The following is a 20999-nucleotide window of genomic DNA, read 5'->3' on the forward strand; positions in this document are numbered from 1 at the left end:
ACTCCTTAATTACACTTATTGGAATTGATTGTATTGTTATTATCTCTATTTGTAAGACACCCAAAGAGTAAATATAATTAGAAATTCTAGATGATATGATTTGTTTGTTTTTTTTTTACTAAAACGTACATTCATTCATTCATTCAAAATTGTAGAATACATCGTACATTATAAGTTCATAATTGCTAAAAACTGTAAATGATAAATATGCACACAAACTTACAGTACCCAAGTTAATAGTATAAAACGGAAAAATACCTACAAATATGGCGAAATTAAAGTGTCTGAAATATTCATTCTTCCATATCTGCAATGTTGACAATGTCAAAGTTTTTGATTGAATATGCACTGGATCAAATCTAATCTAACAATTTGAACCGAACAAACACCGCACAAGACAGGAACATAAAACAACGTCGCACCAAGATAACGAACAACACAACGTTGCACAATAGGATGACGAAATCACATAGCTAAATATATGTGAGGAAAAAATATATAATTATTCTTCTTAAATAGTCTTGTGTTTTGTTATTATCTATTCAAATTTGTTAGGCTAAATTGGACTATTGGTCTCTTAACTTATTTATTGATTTCATATTGGTCCATTAACTAATTAATGTTACAAATTGCTCCCTTAACTTTAATTTTGTTTGTCATATATTGGTCATTTTCATTAGTTTTTCTCAAAAAACGTTAACTTTTTTTTGTCAAATAGCACGAAGGAGGGGTGATTAACAGTTAATTTTTGACCCGAAATCACTCCTCAAAATTATTTTTTCCTTTTATTTTATTCAAATAAATGATTTTCACATATATTTAGCTATTTCTCTTGTGATTTCGTCATCCTATTGTGCAGCGTTGTGTTGTTCGTTATCTTGGTGCGACATTGTTTTATGTTCCTATCTTGTGCGGTGTTTGTTCGGTTCGAATTGTTAAATGTGATTCGATCTAGTGCAAATTCAATCAAAAACGTTGACATTGTCAACATTACAGATCTGGAAGAATGAGTATTTCAGACACTTTAATTTCGTCATATTTGTAGGTATTTTTCCGTTGTATACAATTAACTTGGGTGCTGTAAGTTTGTTTGCATAGTTATCATTTACAGTTTTTAGCGATTATGAACTTATATTGTACTATGTATTCTACGATTTTGAATGAATGAATGTCCGTTTTAGAAAAGAAAAAAAAAAAAAAAACAAGAATAATCATCTCATCTAGAATTTCTTATTATAATTAGTCTTTCGGTGTCTTACAAATAACAAAAAAATCAATTCTAATAACTCTAATTAAGTAGTGTGTAAGTGAGATCTTGGTATGAGACCATTTCCTCCTTTAGGGAAAAACCCACCAGGGACACTTTCATGACCACTTCCGTATATAATCCTCAATATTTCTGCTGGAGTCCTTGGATATGAGAGCGAAGATTCATCACCAACAAGGATGTTCCCAACTGTGCTAATGTCAACAATACTAAGACCAACATCTTTCAAACCCCCGTTTCCTAATATATTTCTAAGATTTGAAATGCAATCAGTGAATTCTGCCACACTCACTCTATAAGATTTCACTTTCAATGCATGACGTTCGTATAACAATGTTCGTATAACTGCATCTTGGCCCGATTCTACTCCAAGAAGGCCTGCAACTAACTGATACAATACAAGCAAGCAACATTATTAATTACAAATCTAGTTCGGTTGAAAAATCAATGTAAAAACCAAAGTTTTAAATTGTTTTTCCCATAGTTTGAAAAGTTTTTGTAGGTTTAGTAGGCTATATAAGTAGGATTTTGGAGGATTGGATTGACTCCAACATATCCGGTAAGACCAACATAAGGAATCAAATAAGATGCAAGTAAAAAGTTGATATCATTTGCATAACCCGATGCTCCAAATAAAAAGAATTCAGCTTCCAAGTACTCTAAATTAAGTGAAAATTCACGAAGATTAGCATCTAATGATATTGTTTCTTTGGTTGTAGCAACACTTATAATGTGGGATGCAAGTAAAACAACAATTGAGGTAGTGACTATGGAAATGTAATGTGTTGCCATGTTTTAGGCCTTCTTTATGATGATGTTGATGATGAATATGTCACTCTAGTCTAGACAATGCTCTTATATACAAATTATGGGCTTTTTGGTTCATTGTATCGGGTCTCAAAGTATAATTTTTTTTCCTAAATATATCTTCTTTTATAATTTAATTTCAGATTTGTTTACAATTGATTAACATTCCTATTGTATAAATTAAAAAATTGATTTTTTCATTATAAAAAATAAAAATAAAAAGATTGATTTTGTTCATTCTTATCCATTGAATTTAAATATAATATAAAATTGATATTCCTTTTTGTAACTTAAAAATATTTATTTTGTTCATTCCTATTCTTTAAAATCATTGTTCATTATATTCTACTTAAAATAATATATCATTTAAAATAAACTATTAACACATGCCCTTATAGTTTATAAGTTAAATGGTAGATGTTAAGGTTTTCCTTATCGCTAATGCGAATGAATTGAACATATACTTGAACTCTAGGATATGTAGTTCGATTATCACGAAAGACAAAAACTTTACAGAAAGAGAAATAGTGAAAAAATCGTGAGGTGTAATATGGGCCGCCTACTATATAAGAGAAGGGGCCGGTACACCAAACAGTGTGATTACTCCCAATTGAAAATTGTTTTTGAGCAATCCCAATGAAAGTATATATTTCTTTTTAATCATTGATGAAACCACTAATAAACTTACAAAAACTATTTTTTGGTTTGTAATTATAAATTTGAAGTGAAAAAGTATCTAATTTTATTTTTTTAATCATTCATAAAATCACTGAAGAAACCGAAGAAACATTAAAAAAGAGAGAGCCCTGCTATTTATTTACCACGATAACACAAAATGCTAAACTCATTCCATGGTATGGCAAGTATTATTTTTTTTAGAGAAAAATGAATATGCACTGACAGATTAAATAATTTTACACGCTCAATCAATAACAAATATGTTTTCTGTCACATTATTCCATTTTATTTATATGATAACATGACAAATTGATAGTTTTTTATTGCATAATATAAAGAAATTTTAATAAAAAACAAAAAAAAAAATTAATGATATTGACGAAAAACATGGTCAGGGCCGGCCCTGTGGGTGTGCAAGGTAAGCCACCACGCAGGGCTTCAAACATTTAGAGGTCTTTAATTGTTTATATTGGTTTTTTAAAAAATTTATATATGTAAAAAAAAAAAAAAAAAAAATGAATAACTTTGTTACTATTAAAAATATTTATTACTAAAAAAAATTTAATAGACACATTCTTAATTTTATAAGTAACTTGCGGTTGATTGTAAAAAAAAAAAAAGATGCAACATTATAAGAAAGTTTGTTTTTTTTCCCGAAGGAAATGTAATGTTGATAATGATATTAGATTGAAGACGTATTTTAATATTATTGATTAAAATATGTCGCTTTTAGATGTTATTTACTATAATGATTATTTTTTTTTTATTTACAATTTAAATAGATAATGACTTTTTTAAAAAAATTATATTTTTTTTTAACAAGCAAAAATAAGATATATTAATAAAAAAAATAATCCCGTGGGAACCAGGCATGCCAAACAGAACTACACAAGTTCAAATTTTAATTTTCAAATAAAGCCTCCAAATACTCGGGATCTGCCCTGAACATGGTCATGAACATTTGAAGTGAATAGTCATGTCTATTTTTGATTTTTTGGCGGTGGATGGCCAAAATATTGCTTTGATGATATCATGAACATTAACGGTACTTTCTTCCTTTCAAGAAACAACAGTAAGATGGATGAAGAAAGAAAAAACCATTAAAAAAGCAAAGAGGCTATTAATCAGGTTAATCCTATATATATCATTCGTTTTGCATATCTCCGATTTACACACATTCTACTTTTTCCTTTCTACATCATTCTTTTTCCTTATTAACTTAAGAGGCCACAAAAACAGTTTGGTGGTATATACTCTCTCCCACTATATTCTCCTATAAACACTACTAGAAAAGCTGTTTTTAGCGTCGGATCAAAACCCACTCTAAAGGGCTAAAAACCGACGCTAACACTCCTTTAGAGTCGGATTAGCGTCGGTGTCGGGTTGAGGCTAAAACGCTTGAAGCTAAATCGTAGCGTCGGACAACTGCCATCCGACTCTATATTAGAGTCGGCTTAGCCGATTCAATGCCCGACTCTATTAGTATCCGACGCTTATTATATCCATTTCTGAAAAGTCAACAAAATCATATAGCCTCGGACTGGCCGACGCTAAAGTCAACTAATTAAAAGTCAACAAATTTTGTAGAGTCGGATTAAGCCGACGCTAAACTGCATATTTTTTTTTTAAAAAAAATTATTAAAAAAATTACACCCTATGACCATTATTGCATCTAATACAACTATATAAGAATAACACATCAAATCCAGCACGAAAAGTCATAATGCACAGTTAGAGTAATAAAATCTTTAGTAAGAAACTAAAAATAACAAGGTACACAACTAGCACTAGTAAAATTGATGTCAATTGACTATGTTCAAACTTGTTCAATCTCAAAAGTAAGTTGCAGCCATACTTTAATACAACGTACACATAACCATCATGAATAAAAAGCTTAATAACATTACAGTATATGGTAAGCAAGATTTAGTGTAACTAATGTACACCAACTAGTTCTCTATAAGAAGAACAAATACCTTGTAACTAGTACATTTAACATATCTCCTGCCAGTTTTTATATATACATTATGAAAGTCCCGACTTTCTCATTGCGATAAACTTGAATCTGAACATGAACAATGAAGAAGAGTATTAGCAATAGAGGGCAGAGAGCTTCAGTTAGTTGGAAATGAAATATAAAGGTGTAAATAAGGACATCAATAAGAGTACATGATTTTCAGGCACTAATAAGAGATCATTGAACTTATTTTAAAACACTTGATGTAATTAAACTCGGATTAAGAGAACATTCTAATTCTAATTCTAATTAACCAATAAAGTCAATCAGTAAATCATACAAACTCAATTAATTCAATCAATAAAGTAATACAAACTCATAATTCATAAGTGCTTTCAAAATAACTTTCATCTTAAAGAGGGTCACTATATTAGTGCTTTTAAAATTCCAATTCACTCATCCTATAAACTTTGAATCAGGTTCTACTCCTGGTTGTAAGTGCCTACAAACTTTCTTATAAAATAAAGAGAAACCTTTCGGTTATTATATCACTACAACATTTATTGTCTCTGGCAACACTTTTTTACGCAACATGTTAAAATTGTTGCCTAAAAGTAGTTTCTGGCAACACTTTATGCTTGTTGTCAATTACGTTTTTGCAACTCGTTATAATCGTTCCCTAAAATCTATATGGGACGGTTATAAAGTGTACATATGGTATATTGTTTTGGCGATATTTGTTAAACGTCCCCATAGACACTTTAGGGTACGATTTTGAATTGATGCACTATTTCTGATAAAAGGCTACGCTTGTCATATGTTGTCTAAAACACAGAATTAAAGACACAGCTTGCAAATTACGCAATTATCCTTACATTATTTTGAAAACACGAATTTGCCCTCCTCTAGGTTTCTTTCCTTACACCATCTCCTGCATCTTCTCACTCTGATTTCACGAGTCACGACGACGACCCTCATCTTACGCCTTTTCTCTTCAAACAACAGAAAAATCTAAAATCAACAATTTCATCTACTTCGATTGTGATTCATGTTGCTTAGTTTCACTGCTTATATAGTGATTCACGATCCACAATTTCATCTTGCTTCAACTCGTGAGTCACGATCCACAATGTCGTCTTCTTCGTGAGTCACGATTCTCAGTTTCCCCTAAGAACATGTTTCCTCCTCTTTCTGCAAGCTTCGAGTCTTTTAATCGTCGAAGCCTAATCCCAAATCTCGAATCTGGCATTAAACTTACAATCGAAACAGAACGTGACCTAGATGAACCCTAATTTGGTTTTTCAGCTTCCAATCGAAGGTTCGTGTTCTTCTTTCAACTCCAACTTTCTTATTCAGTTGATTTGTTTCTACCAAATTGATATATTTTACCTTATTAGCTTATTTAGTTGATTTATTTCTTTATTTCCCTTTTCCATCTCTCTCACCTAATGTGATTCAATTTTTTATATAGCTAATAGGATAAAAAAAGTGTTACAAAAAGGATGAAGAATGTTGTAGCAAAAGGAATTGCTTGATTAATGAAGCTACAGAGATCTATAAATTGAAGGAGGAAGCAAAGAAGATTGAATATTGAAGCAGCAATGATAGCCAAGACAAATGAGGTAACATGCTGATATTGTGGTAATGTTCCTTTATTTTAAGCCTTTTACAACCGTAAATGTAAGTAATGACCAAGCCCCTATTTGTGAAATCACTAGAGTTGAGCTTTTGATTTTGGTGACTGGTCATATATGTTTATTAGGCATGGAATGGTATTGTGGATGTAATTGATGATTGAGTTCATATTTGTAACAGTGTTGGTATTGGTTTGTAGACATATTATAAATTGTTTGAATTATGAATGATAAAGAATGCTAATTTGCATGATAATTATGAAGGATTTGACAGTGTTGGTATTATTACCCTTATTGGCAAGACTAGGACAATCTGGTGCTTCAAATAGAATTTCCTAATGACTGTTTTTGGTTATAGTATGATATCATTGAAAAATTAAATTGGGGGTCAAGAAAGTGTAAGGTTGTTCTAAGTGTAATGCAGCCTAATTTGGTGTTATCTTATGGTAATGTGAAAAGTTTTTATCATGAGCATTTCAGTTAGATTTGTGTGGTGTAGAGAGGTTAAATGCAAATGTCGATATAGACAATTAACCAAAGTTGATTATGCAGGTTCGGCTTATGTGCTGTGTAGAGGCTTATTATATGATGTGAATTATTTTGATTCAAGGAGAATTTACATATGGTGTGTGATGCTGCAAGATGTTTTATGCAGGTTCCAGGGTGAAAATGGTCTTCAGTGGCACAACCTGAATCACCGTTGAGATTGAGAGGTAATCACAGTTAAATAAGTTTATCGTTGTTGGATTGTTTTCTAGATGACTTTGATGTTTCTTACACTTACCATTTTAATATTCAATTACTTTAATATGCTTGACTTGGGTTATCCAAGAGGTACTATTCGTGTCCTGCTCACTGTAAATATGCATGTACAAGAAATTAAGAAATTTGTTTTATCCATGAGGTACTAATTGTATTATGCTCACTATTCGTTCGAATCTCTTTTTACTTCTAAGCATTTTACTTTTTTAATGGACGAGTCCTCTTTTAGGAATGTTTTTGTTTTGCGTAGGCCATAGCCATTTGATGTCATCATGTTGTAGTTATGACCCTGAGATGCAATGTGGGTAACTTTTAAGTTCATCCTGTAAAGAAAAAGAAGTAAAACATGTATAGTGTTTACTTCAAAAATTATCAATTAGTGTTTTCATAAAATTATTACATGGTTTGTAGATTTTAAATGAAGCTATCATAAATTTGACTACACTATAGTTAATTCATACACATATTATGTTATTTCCTAACATTTGATTTTAAAATCATTTCAGAGAGTTGCGTAAACTTTAGTAGAGTCAGAGGAATAGCTAAGAGTTGCTTCACTATATGATTGGTAGAACTGGAAGAATATACAAAAGCTGATACTACTTAACGAAAGAGGGAGGATCAACCCCTTTGTGACACATTCATTTTAGAAGAACTTGTATCTATAAATTATTGTAGTGTCTACAAGTTTAATGTAGAGCCCTCCTATATGAATGAATATTGAAATATGTACATTTGTGTAATTTTATAAACATTTGAATAAAATAGTTCATATATATATATTTATTTTATATTTCAAAATTTGGAAAAAAAATAAAAATTCAAACGTATTATATTTTTTTAAAGAAATGCTGCCTATATAAGCTTTGGGGACATTTTGTAATTGTTCTCATTGTTTTACTTTTAAGCAACAATTTTCAGTTGTTGCCAGATCTGCCAACACTCAAAAAGCGTTGCCTCAGATGCGTTGGAAAATCGTCCCCTTTTCCCATAGTTTACGCGACGCTTATACAAAGTGTGCCCAGAGAGTGAGAAAAAACGTCCCCTTAGACAATAGGCAACGCTCGAATAGAAGACACCTTAAAATCGTCCCCTATTGTTTTAGGCAACATTTTTCATGGTTCTGGCAACAATTTTCAGCTGTTGTCAGAGGCAATAAATGTTGTAGTGTATATTCATGAAACTTTGCCAAATATTTGTTTTAGGAAATCTCAATATATTGATTCTAGGTTCAGTTTTCATTTCTATCAAGGTAATTTGAGCCAATAATAATCCATGATTCAATCAAAATTGCTTAGAGAAACAAAAACAATCAATAGTTTAATCAAAAGCAGAAGAAACAACAAGCTAGGTAATAATAAACTCAGATAAACTAATTCCATCATAATATATACATGACTTGCTGTAAAAAAAAAAGAACTTTGGAACCATGTATTAAACCACTTACATTATCAAAATCAACCATAAGCCAAATGAAAGAGCTTTGGAACCTTGTATTTACCCTTAAGCTTGTAGGAAAGTTCTTCATATACAAGTGCCCCAAATTCAAAGTAGTGTCTAGTGGAAATAGACTTACATAAAAGCACTCCTGGAACCAATATCCAAATGTCAAATTCACTGCAAAAAAGTACTATACATGCAAGATGCACAAATTAAATGAGCCAAGTTTCTAAAGCACTAGAACATAAATTTGACACAATTTCTTACTTCAATAAAATTTGACAACAACTTAGATGGTTAACCTTCTTATTCCAATCACATTAATAACTTCTTAGTTTCCTACATCAACAAGTATCTTAAACAAGCTTTAACTCTAGTTGCAGCTGTAGGTGCAACCATTAAAACAAATCAAAATCATGATTAAAACTAACTCAAATAAGTTAAGCACAAAAGTATAATGTATGGAAGTTAACAATATTTTTAAGATCCAAAAATAAGACAAAAAAATCAGTAGGTACAATTAAGTGGCAAATTCAGTATCATTAACCTATTTCAAACTTGAATAAAAGTATGAGCCAATGACATACCGTGGCAAATTCAGTTGTAGCGTAGGTTAGGCCGACGCTACTCCGACGCTACTAGCGTCGGTGTCGGGATCCGACGCTAAAATCTGACGCTATTTTGCTGTTTTCTAGTTGTGAAAAGTTGTTGAAGTAATAAGTTTTTTTACTTGTATCAGACTATTATTAATTTTCCCTTTATATTTAATGTACAAAATATTGTTTTTCATATTGCAATGCAAATTAGTGGTATTAATGAAAAATATATTTGTCCCCGTGAGCATAGCTCAATTTGCAAGGAAATTGTAAATTATTGCAGGGACCCAAGTTCTAACCTTGGTACTCCCACTTATTCACCTTAAAATGTGAAATTCTAACAACTAGATTACTTAACAAAAAAAAAAGACATATATTTAACCCAGTTGGATTGGGTTTGGTGGTGTTGGTTTGGGTCCTCGGAGTATACTCCTCTCAAAGTCTCAAGTTCGATTCTCTCTGGTGCCAATTTCGGTGGACTAGTACATACAAAGCAAAAATACTCTATCTTTAAATGGGGCCCCCGCGCAAGTGGTAGTGAGATTGACCTGCTCAGATTAATTAGTCTTAGGGTCGGATATCAAATTTTCAAAAAAGAAAAGAAAAGACATATTTATTTGGAAAAGAGTAATAATTACATCTAAAAATCTTTTATATTATAAGCTTGTATACACAAGCAAACTCTAAACCCTAATTTGTTTTTCCTGTTTTCCCTCTATTTTATCTTGCAATTTTTATTAAAAAATAATACAATTTTGTCTTGACTAAGATTTGAACCCGCAACCTTTTAGTGCAAGGCAATATTTCCAACCATTATGGCAAGTATAACAATTGTGATTAAAATTATCTGCAATAATTGATAAACACCATCAATTTTAAAAGTATATCATATCAAAAAAAAAAAATGACGCAAATTATATCAAAATTATTGTTGACTATATTATTCATCACGAAATATTTTTATGTCTTTCCTGATCAATGATTTTTTTTCTACCGGATCATAAATTTAGAGAATAATTATCATGTGAGATTTGGAAAGTTATTATCATGTGTGTTTTGGAAAGTTATTATCAAACTCAATTCTGCTAAATCAATTTTATTTTGCAATACAACCAAACAAAACCATAGTCATGTCAAATCACATTCATTATTTTGATTTTAACAATGCAGATTTAATATTAACCGACGATCAATTGATACAATATGCACTAGCAGATATTGAGATGATGTTACATAGTTGTGTGAAGAGTTTAAAAGATTATCCTCCAATGCCTAGAGGAGACACATCATTAGTTCCTGATATACAAAATAGTTTAATACACGACGAATTGAATTATAACAGACAATCATTAGTTAAGGAACATGTTAGATTGATGTCAACTATGACTTCAGAGCAACGTAAAGTATATGACACAATCATGACAAGAGTTAACGAAAACAAACCTGATGTGTTTTTTCTTTATGGTTTTGGCGGTACATGGAAGACATTTATCTGGAGGGTCATGTCAGCCGCATTACGCTCAAAAGGTGAGATAGTTTTAACAGTTGCCTCAAGCGGGATTGCTGCATTGCTTATACCTGGCGGTAGAACAGCACATTCAAGGTTTTGTATTCTTCTAAGCATTACGCACAAAAGGTGTGATAGTTTTAACAGTTGCCTCAAGTGGGATTGCTGCATTGCTTATACCTGGCGGTAGAACAACACATTCAAGGTTTTGTATTCCTCTAAATGTTGATGAGTTTTCAACATGTACCATAGTTCCTAAAAGCCCTTTGGCGCTATTAATACAATAAGCAAAGCTCATTATATGGGATGAAGCACCAATGATGCACAAACACTATTTCGAAGCTGTTGATCGAACTTTAAAATATATTCTCAAGTCTGTTGATGAAAAAAATAAGGCTTAACTATACATTTGGTCCCTTACGTTTATTTTAGGTTTCAATTTGGTCCCTTACGTTTAAAAAGTATCAATTTGGTCCCTTACGTTTATTTTAGGTTTCAAGTTAGTCCTTTCCGTTAGTTTTTTCACTAACACCGTTTGAACAGTACACGTGTCAGCGTGTCCAAGTGCCACGTGTCAGTCCACATATGCAAATTGACTGCCACATGTGACAAAATTGACGGAAAGGACTAACTTGAAACCTAAAATAAACGTAAGGGACCAAATTGATACTTTTTAAACGTAAGGGACCAAATTGAAACCTAAAATAAACGTAAGGGACCAAATGTATAGTTAAGTCAAAAAATAAACACATTTCCTTTGGTGGAAAAGTTGTTGTTTTTGGCGAAGATTTTAGACAAATTCTACCAATAATACCAAAAGGTACAGGGCCAGAAGTTGTTCATGCTACTATTAATTCTTCGGTTCTTTGAGATTTTTGTGAAGTTTTAACATTGAGTAAAAACATGAGGCTTCTCAGTGGTGCTTCGAGTGCAGACGTTGAACAAAGACGATTGTTTTCTGAATGGGTTTTGGGTGTTGGCGATGGAGAAATTGGAGATGACAACGACGATGATTTAGAACTTGACATTCCATCAGATTTATTGATTCCAAATTCAAGTGATCCTCTTGCTTTTATCGTTGAAAACACCTATCCCCAACTTTTACAAAACATGAACGATATAATGTATTTCCAAAATAGAGCTATACTAGCTCCTAACAATTTAATAGTCGACAAAATAAATGATTATATGTTGTATTTAATTCCTGTTGAAGAAAAAACATATTTGAGTTATGATACTCCACTCACACAAAATGTAGACGGTCAAACAATGAATGATATTCACACTCCCGAATTTTTGAACACGATTTCTACATCGGGACTTCCAAATCACAAGTTGAGACTTAAAGTTGGAATTCCAGTTATGCTATTAAGGAATTTGAATAAAAAATTAGGATTATGCAAAGGAACAAGAGTTATTATTACGAGATTGGGAAAACGTGCTCTTGAAGGAAAAATTATTTCAGGAAGTAATATTGGTGATCAGGTTTTCATACCTAGATTTTCTCTGACACCATCTGACGTGAGAATTCCTTTTAAATTTCAACGGAGACAATTTCCTATAATGATTTCTTTTGCGATGACTATTAATAAGAGTCAGGGACAATTTTTAAAGCATGTTGGGATATATCTTCCGTCGCCAGTGTTTTCACATTGTCAGTTGTATGTTGCAATTTCAAGAGTTACTTTTAGAAAAGGATTAAAAATATTGATCATCGATGACGACGGTGAAGATACGACTAAGACTTCGAATGTGATCTATAAGGAAGTCTTCCGTAATATAACATAATTTTCTTTGTATGAATATTTATCCAAAATTATTGTTGAACTATCGTTTAATGTTACTCAACTTTTTTCATATACCTTACATTATTGGAATTATCATATCTTATTTAATCATTATATATATATATATATATATATATATATATATATATATATATATATATCTTATAGCTAATCAGACCCGTGCACCGCACGGGTCGATGTTCTAGTTTATAGAGTGCCTTATATTTAGATTTAGGGACAATATTTTTTGTAAAAGGTTCCTATAATTAAGGGCGGAGAAAGTATATGACGAGCGGGTGTGTAGTGGCCATTAATTTCAGATAGTGGTGCGTGACTCTCAAAAGTATTATAGCTGTATATCGGATATCAAGATGTATAAAATAGAAAGAAAATAGAAAGAAAATTTACTGTCAAAAAAAAAATGTATAAAATAGAAAGAAAATAGTGTAATTTGATCCTTCATCATCTTAATTTTTTTTAAATATTTAAAATAAATTTTAGAGTATTGAACTTGATCAACATGGTGTTGCGAGAGTTGAAAACATGACACTTTCATAAAAGAATCTCAATACAATTATTAGAATCGTCCATTTGAATGGTAGCTCAATTATGAAGAAAAACAAGATGATGAAGGATAAATTACACTATTATATATCAGGGTGATGAAGGTTTCGATTTTTGCATGGAGATTTTTGAGGGATATAGGTTGTTAACGAAGACAAATTTGATTACTCGAGGTATCATTTCAGCGGACATTCGTTATTGTGTATCTGGATGCAGCAATGCCGAATCCACGCATCACTTATTTCTCACTTGCAGTTTTTTGGTTCTCTCTGGTCGATGGTTCGGGCTTGGATATTGGTGCCAACAGCTTACCTGATCACTTTGTTCAGTTCACTCAGTAGGTGGTTAGCGAGCACGATGGTCCTTTATGCAGCTTATTTGGCTCGCTTGTGTTTGAATTATGTGGCACGAGAGGAATCACAGGTTGTTCAGGAACACGGCTTCTTCTTTGCATCAAATGCTGGACAAGGTCAAATTGTTTTCTTATTGGTGGTTGAAGTTGACAAATGTAACTTTAGTCTCAAATTTTGATTGTTGGTGGTCGACTCCATTGTTATGTATGTGTTTCGAATGATTGTATTTCATTGACGCTCTTGTAAACCTTTGTGGTCTCTATTGGCACACCTTGTTCTGAGGAAATCACTTGTTTTGTTTCTCTCTCACTTATGGGTGAGGATCAAATGACACTAACTAGTTTGACACCAAATGTTACACCTCTCAATAACGTTATCCACCGTTGGATTGAAAGTTTATATCATATAGATCATGTATGTAAAACTTCAGGCAAATTCAAAATCATTTGATATGTTATTGAGATACATCAAAATTAACGGTTTGAGTATTTTTTTTTATATGCCGTTAATCTTTATGTGTCGCAATAGCATATCAAATGATTTTGGATTTGTCTGAAATTTTACACAAATGATCTATATGATATAAACTTTCAATCCAACGGTGGATTTTATAAAATTGAGATAGGTTAAAACGTTATTGAGAGGTGTAACATTTGGTGTCAAACTAGTTGGTGTCTTTTGATCCTGACCCTATATATATATGAGTAATGTTACACTGCTCAATAACGCTTTAACGAATACAATTTTTACAAAATCCACCGTTTGATTGAAAGCTTATATGGTATAGATCATCCATGGTAAATTTTACAAAAATCTAAAATCGTTTGATATGTTATTGAGATCGATTAAGATTAATTGTTGGTTAATCTTAATCGATCTCAATAACATATCAAACGATTTTAGATTTTTGTAAAATTTAACATAGATGATCTATACGATATAAGCTTTCAATCCAACGGTGGATTTTATAAAATTTGTATTCGTTAAAGCGTTATCGAGCAGTGTAACATTACTCAAATGTTACACCGGTGTAATTTGATCTCACCCTATATATATATATATATATATATATATATATATATATATATATATATATATATATATATATATATATATATATATATGGTCAGGATATCAAATGACACCAACTAGTTTGACACCAAATGTTACACCTCTCAATAACGTTTTAACCAATATAAATTTTATTAAATTCACCGTTGGATTGAAAGTTTGTATCATATAGATCATTTGTGTAAAACTTCAGACAAATTCAAAATCATTTGATATGTTATTGAGATACATCAATATTAACGGTTTGCGTCTTTTTTTATATGTTGTTAATCTTTATGTGTCGCAATAGCATATCAAATGATTTTGGATTTGTCTGAAGTCTTACACAAATGATCTATATAATATAAACTTTCAATCCAACGGTGGATTTTATAAAATTTATATCTGTTAAAACGTTATTGAGAGGTGTAATATTTGATGTCAAACTAGTTGGTATCATTTGATCTTGACCCATATATATGAGGGATTCGTTGACTCAGGAGTAAGTCTCCATTGACTTACTCCGCTTAATAACTCGATATCGACATTATGTTTCGTCAATCCAATCGTTGAATTCAAAGATCTTATTGAGTAGATCAACTCCACAAATTTTTATAAAAATTCAAAAAATGTAGTTATGTATTCAGACTATTGAAATTCAATGGTTTTTTAAAAAGTTTGTTGTACGTTCAATTGAAGTGATCAGAAAAAGTATCAAACGGTTTTGAATTTTTATAAAAATTTGTGGAGTTGATTTACTCAATGAGATCTTTGAATTCAACGGTTGGATTGAAGAAATATAATGCCGATATCGAGTTATTAAGCGAAATAAGTCAATGGAGACTTACTTCTGGAGTCAACGGATCCCTTATGACTAAATGAGTAAATGAAATAAAATAAAATAAAATAGTGTTAGTAACATTCAATCTAACATTCTATTTTCGACACGCGTTCGAAAAGAAACTCGAGTAGTTTCCAATTAGTGATACGAGTATGTTTTAATTTTTAATTTTTTTATTGTATTAGTATGTTTGAAATTTACTTACTAATCAAAACTATTTTTTGATTTATGCAAAACAATTTTAAAAGAAATGTAGATAAAAATATGAGTCATACTCATAGTGCTGGTTTTTTTGACATGCCGAGGTGATCCCTTATGATTAAATGAGTAAATGACGAAAGCTTGAACTCGAGTGTCCATTTAGCCGGTGGAGCTGGTTCTAAGTTCTAACTTCTTTCGTGGTGAAAAATGCAAGATGAAAAAGGAACTCATCGATCTTTCAACATGCTTACCTTTCATTCCTTTACCCTTCTTCTCCCTCGGCTGGAATATGTATGCATAGTATACTATGAAAATCATTGAAATCCACTCTCTTAAATTTTCAATTAGTTATGATAGTTCTATCAAAAATATCAGTTATGATGAATTGATGATAGTTTCACACGTTTCATACATTTCTTAATTTAAGAAACTATAGCCTATAGGTAAACAATCTCAATTTAGATGAATAAATGCCTCCTTTTTAAACTTACTCCAAAGTTCAAACATTTCCTTTTGAGGTCCAAATTATTTTCGTTTATAGCACAAAAAACCATTGGGCTTAATGCTGGAGAACTTTTCCTTTAGTTTTTTTACCACGATATATGTATTTTCCAGGGCTGAGCAAGGTTCACGACCCGACTCGAAATCGATATAACCGACAATACATTGAAGCTTTTAACTACACCTTCGTGGACATCAATTATACTTTTTTTAAACTCTTTCAACGTCCCAATCCTTTACCATTTAACTACACCTTCGAGGACATCAATTATACTTATACGATAAAACTTTTCTGCGCCTAAAAATTATATATTTCGGATTTACACATTTGAAAAAGATTTTTTTTGTAAGGTCCAAAAATATGTTTTAAAAAACATTATAGTGTTTGAACTAATCCTAACATTGAAGTATTAAAAATACTCAGATAAGTAAAAAATCTCAAATAGCCAAAGTATAATTTTTTTGGGTAACAATCTTTTGGTTCTCAATAAAAGAAAGTCTTAGTAATTTTGGATTTCGTTCAAAAAATAAGCAAATTTGATAAAAAAAAAAAAAAAAATTCTAGCTAGGATCAAAACTCGAGTTCTCCTAAATAATTTGTGCTTATAAACTGAAGTTTATTTACCACTAGAACTCAATTGTTTGTAATGTATTTTTTTTTTCTTTTCTGGATCCACCGTTGTAACTGCTTCATGCAAAACTCGAGTTCTCCTAAGTAATTTGTGCTTAAATGAAATTTATTAACCACTTGAACTCAATTGTTTTCGTAGTGTATTTTTTTTTTTCTTTTCTTGATCCACAGCTGTAACAGCATAGCCCACAAATTTTTTATCCGACGGCTACTGTACAAATAATCAGATTTTATTTTATTTAATCACAACAATCCATTTTAATCGGATAGTCAGAAACAGTTGCTACGTCACGCGGTAACATGTTATAATGGAGTATCACCCCTCATTTTTTTTTTTGACAAAGCATCACCCATCATAGTCACAAGTGTTTAGTACTTATACTTAACTTCTACTCAAAACGAAAACATGCATGAAAATGGAAGCAAAAGCTCCACATATTCCAACTCTGATAATCTATTCCTCCTAATAAGTTAGAAACTCACTTTCCATCCTTTTCACTTAACATCACAAACACACTTTCTATAACTCTCTTTTAAATCACTTAAATATCTTCCAAAAGCTACACAAACTACATGATTCATTCAAGAAAAAAAAAAGATGAATTCCAAATGCATATTTTTTCTTATAACAATTTCAACAATATTAGCAATTGCAAATTCAGAAGCATCAGTGAAACCATTGGTGAAAATAGTAAGAGGAAAGAAACTATGTGACAGAGGTTGGGAATGTAAAGGTTGGTCAGTGTATTGTTGCAATGAAACAATTTCTGATTATTTGCAAACATACCAATTTGAGAATTTGTTCTCAAAGAGAAATGATCCTGTTGCACATGCTGTTGGATTTTGGGATTATCATTCTTTTATTACTGCTGCTGCACTTTATCAGCCTCTTGGATTTGGTACTTCTGGTGGAAAACATGGTGGACAGAAAGAAGTTGCTGCTTTTCTTGGTCATGTTGGAAGCAAAACCTCTTGTAAGTCATAATTCAATTTTTTGTTTGTTTGTTTGTTTGTTATGACATTAATTTTTTATAACATATGATGATTTTTTTCATTTGGTGAACAAAATATCTTTTTCTTGATCTTATGTTTGTTTATAACATGATGGTCTGATTTCAATTAAATCAGAGAGAGGTGACTGCACTGCAATCAGTCATATCTGGACTGTTTGATTAAGATCATACAATCCATATTTTTAACTTAAATTTTATATTTAAAAAGAGTTAAAATCTAATCTTTAAATTTGGAACGTCTGATATTGATCGGACGGTTCAGATGTTCTGACCGTATGCAATGTGAGTGCATAGAATCCAATTCCTCCTCAATTGCATGTTATATGATATTTGTTGATTAATTTTCCATATACACATATTTGAATTCCTCGTGGTCACAAATCTACGCCTTCACACAATCAGCATATCAGTGACTATTGAATCGAAATTAGGACATCTAGATATCTATTTTAGAATTTTTTTTAAAGAAATATCAAAAGATGTTTATTATCTGCATTGTCCAATTTTAATCTAACGACCACTAATGTAACGACCGTGGAAATGCTTAAAATCACAAATCCTAACACACATATAGCGACTAAGTAAAAAAAACACACATATGGGTGCGTTTGATTCGTAAAACAGCAAGGACCGGATAAAACGGTACATGATAGAATAAGATAATACAGGACCGGACAAAACTGTGCCGGAGAGATATATGGCGATAATATTTTTATATTCAAAAATAAAATGAGTATTTTTATATTTTTTATAGTTGTATTGTGGCCAAAAAGTTGTACTGTGGTTGGGTGGGAGACAAAAATTCTTGTTTTTGTCCAGTCCTTTGCTACCTAATTTGTGCAGTCCTATAACCAGTTTCAAATCAAATAGGATATAATAAAAGTTGTCCGGTTCAGTCCCCTATTTTTTAGAAGATCAAACGCACCCGTCAAATCTACTTTGTTCACATTAGGATTTTACTAATTTAAAATTTTGGATCTGTCGCTGCTGACGCACCAAACTTGGTTTTTTTTTAAGGAAAAATAATGAATTATATAGGTGAAATTAAATGACTATTTACCTAAGATATTGTTTAGTTTGTTGGGGTTGGTATTTTATGGTAATTAGTTGAAATATATTGTTTCAGGTGGTTATGGAGTGGCTACAGGGGGACCCTTTGCTTGGGGCTTATGCTATAATAAGGAACTAAGTCCTGATAAATTCTACTGTGATGAATACTACAAATTAACCTATCCATGTAGTCCTGGTGCAGCTTACTATGGCCGTGGTGCCATTCCAATTTACTGGTATACATATTTTTTTAGTTTACTTCATTAATTTCCTATAATCTTATCTTGAATCTAATATTCAAACACTAAAGTTTCATTACCTCTATATTAACTTTAATTATTTCCACATGTTTTGTGTTAACTTTATAGTGACTATTTTTCCAGTGAGATGGACAATTCTGATAGGTTCACAAATGGACCTATCGGAAATCCACCTCAGCGGTATACCGGTCCATATCTAAATAAAATATGCATTGGAGTGTTCATATTTTATGATCAAAATCATTGAACTATCTTTCTTAATTCCTTTTCATGACAGGAATTACAATTATGGAAAAATTGGAGAAGCCTTAAAAGTGGATCTATTAAACCATCCAGAATACATTGAACAAAATGCAACATTAGCATTCCAAGCAGCACTATGGAAATGGATGACACCACCTGAAAAACACATACCTTCACCACATGATGTTTTTGTTGGAAATTGGAAACCAACAAAAAATGACACATTATCCAAAAGAGTACCTGGATTTGGTGCCACAATCAATATTTTATATGGTGATCAAGTTTGTGGCCAAGGTTCTGAAAATGAATCAATGAATAATATAATTTCTCATTATCTTTATTATCTTGATTTGTTAGGAGTTGGTAGAGAAGAGGCAGGGCCTAATGAAATTCTATCTTGTGCTGAACAAGCTGCTTTTAAACCTTCTGGCTCACCTTCTTCTTCAACAACTTGAAGAGATTATTTTTACTTGTTTGGTTTGTTGTGATTCTTGGTTGGTTTATTCTTGAATCATATGCAAAATGAAAAAAAATACTAATGTTTATAGATTATTATGATGCTATTTTGTATCTTGGTTTTTTATGTTTTGTTGCCTTGATGGTTATTGTATGCTTTGAATATATTTTTGAAACAATATGTATAAATTGAATATTTGATCATTATGAGTTGTCTCAACATCATAAGAGTAGAGTGGAGATGTTATATAACTTGTAGCTATAGTTTTAAAATCCGGACCGATGATTAATCCGATTAAAGCACTAGGTCACTAAGTTACATGTTAGACCGGTAGGTCACCAGTCGGACCGCATAGTTGTTGACCCGATCTATAGTCTGAAATTCAATACATTCTTCCTGTGACATGTATGCGATGTGTTTGTTTTGTGTATTACATAATTTTCGGTATGTTCCAAGATAATTAATTAACTGTGTCTGTTCAAGTAAGTTGGTTGTTAATCAAGCTTATGTAATTTTTGAGTGATAATGCAAATAGATGTTGTGTAGATGCAACTTGTTTAGATGCATGTGATGAGATATTCAGTCAGCATCACAAGAGAAGAGAATGAACATGTTATACAATATAACTTGTTACTTGTAAGATACTTCCTAACTCCTAAGAGAAACTGAACCAAACCATAAATTTGGTCCGGTTTGATTTGATTTATGTACCGTGAACACCCCTACTCAGACGATCCATTTGAAGTATACAAAGGGTTAGTCATGCTAGATTGACATATCCTAAATTTGTAGGACAATGTAAAGTGTTTAAGATGGTTCCAAACCATGGAAGCTAAGGAACTTTAGGTTTAAATCAACTAGCCATGATGATGGTAAGTACTAAATGAAGCTGAACTTGCTGCAGAGTTTCCCTCCTTAGGTCAAGAACAAAACTTTAAATTATGAAAAATTAAATGCTGGAAAATCCGATCACAATGAAATATCACAAACGAAGAGTGTCCTTATAAGTTATAAGACATAAGCTACAAGTCAGAAGTCAGAATTGTTTTCTATAACTGAAGATTTTATATATTGCTTCTTTCATGTGTGGTGTTAAATTCTTAACAAGAGTTATACATCAATGCTTTTTCCAATGAAAGAAGCAATGCACCAATATATGAAAGAGAAATAATTCACATGGTGTATATGAGCATTATTATTTGTTTGACATTTTTAACATCATCAAAAGTTCTTGTAAACAGAAAACTACTGAGATTATGTTGCAAAACATGATTGGATGATAACAAATACTGATTCTAGCTAAAAGTGATTTGAATTAATGTACCGTGATTAGAATATAATTTTTGTTGTATTTATATTTTTAAATCACACTTTTTATATTTTTACAACAAAAATTATAT

At 31.4% G+C, this 20999-nt stretch overlaps 2 protein-coding genes and 2 long non-coding RNA genes across 7 annotated transcripts; 2 read left to right on the forward strand and 2 right to left on the reverse strand.

The window, feature by feature from the left end:
• Positions 1-1292: 1292 nt before the first annotated feature.
• On the reverse strand, positions 1293-2059 carry LOC123886869 (desiccation-related protein PCC13-62-like). Its single transcript, XM_045936144.1, has 2 exons — positions 1783-2059; positions 1293-1660 (listed from the first exon to the last, which is right to left on the reverse strand). Exons 1-2 carry the CDS (start codon positions 2057-2059, stop codon positions 1293-1295), a joined length of 645 nt encoding a protein of 214 aa, XP_045792100.1.
• Positions 2060-4544: 2485 nt separating this feature from the next.
• On the reverse strand, positions 4545-9141 carry LOC123887536. 2 transcript variants are annotated; one of them, XR_006801554.1, is made up of 3 exons: positions 8813-9141; positions 8553-8693; positions 4545-4817 (listed from the first exon to the last, which is right to left on the reverse strand). It is a non-coding gene; the product is annotated as an uncharacterized LOC123887536 (long non-coding RNA). The 2 variants fall into 2 exon arrangements; XR_006801553.1 differs by lacking the exon at positions 8813-9141 and having other exon boundaries at positions 8553-8806.
• Positions 5397-7890, forward strand: LOC123887535. 3 transcript variants are annotated; one of them, XR_006801552.1, is made up of 4 exons: positions 5397-6027; positions 6181-6331; positions 6896-7056; positions 7612-7890. It is a non-coding gene; the product is annotated as an uncharacterized LOC123887535 (long non-coding RNA). The 3 variants fall into 3 exon arrangements; XR_006801551.1 differs by having other exon boundaries at positions 6999-7056; XR_006801550.1 differs by having other exon boundaries at positions 6181-7056.
• Positions 9142-16982: 7841 nt separating the features above from the next.
• LOC123885471 (chitinase-like protein 2) lies at positions 16983-19805 on the forward strand. Its single transcript, XM_045934755.1, has 3 exons — positions 16983-17550; positions 18716-18875; positions 19177-19805. The coding sequence occupies exons 1-3, from the start codon at positions 17175-17177 to the stop codon at positions 19595-19597; spliced, it is 957 nt and encodes a 318-aa protein (XP_045790711.1). The 5' UTR covers positions 16983-17174; the 3' UTR covers positions 19598-19805.
• The last annotated feature ends 1194 nt before the right edge of the window (positions 19806-20999 follow it).

Source organism: Trifolium pratense, linkage group LG5 (assembly GCF_020283565.1).
Source record: "Trifolium pratense cultivar HEN17-A07 linkage group LG5, ARS_RC_1.1, whole genome shotgun sequence".
Lineage (NCBI taxonomy): Eukaryota > Viridiplantae > Streptophyta > Magnoliopsida > Fabales > Fabaceae > Trifolium > Trifolium pratense.

Bases quoted from the DNA above. Each gene is read 5' to 3' on its own strand.
- LOC123886869 (XM_045936144.1), bottom strand. From the start codon at position 2,059: ATGGCAACACATTACATTTCCATAGTCACTACCTCAATTGTTGTTTTA. The intron at 1,661-1,782 runs TAGCCTACTAAA...TGCTTGTATTGT, and splicing joins CCTCCAAAATCCTACTTATA to ATCAGTTAGTTGCAGGCCTT.
- LOC123885471 (XM_045934755.1), top strand. From the start codon at position 17,175: ATGAATTCCAAATGCATATTTTTTCTTATAACAATTTCAACAATATTA. The intron at 17,551-18,715 runs GTAAGTCATAAT...ATATTGTTTCAG, and splicing joins TGTTGGAAGCAAAACCTCTT to GTGGTTATGGAGTGGCTACA. The intron at 18,876-19,176 runs GTATACATATTT...TTTTCATGACAG, and splicing joins GGTGCCATTCCAATTTACTG to GAATTACAATTATGGAAAAA.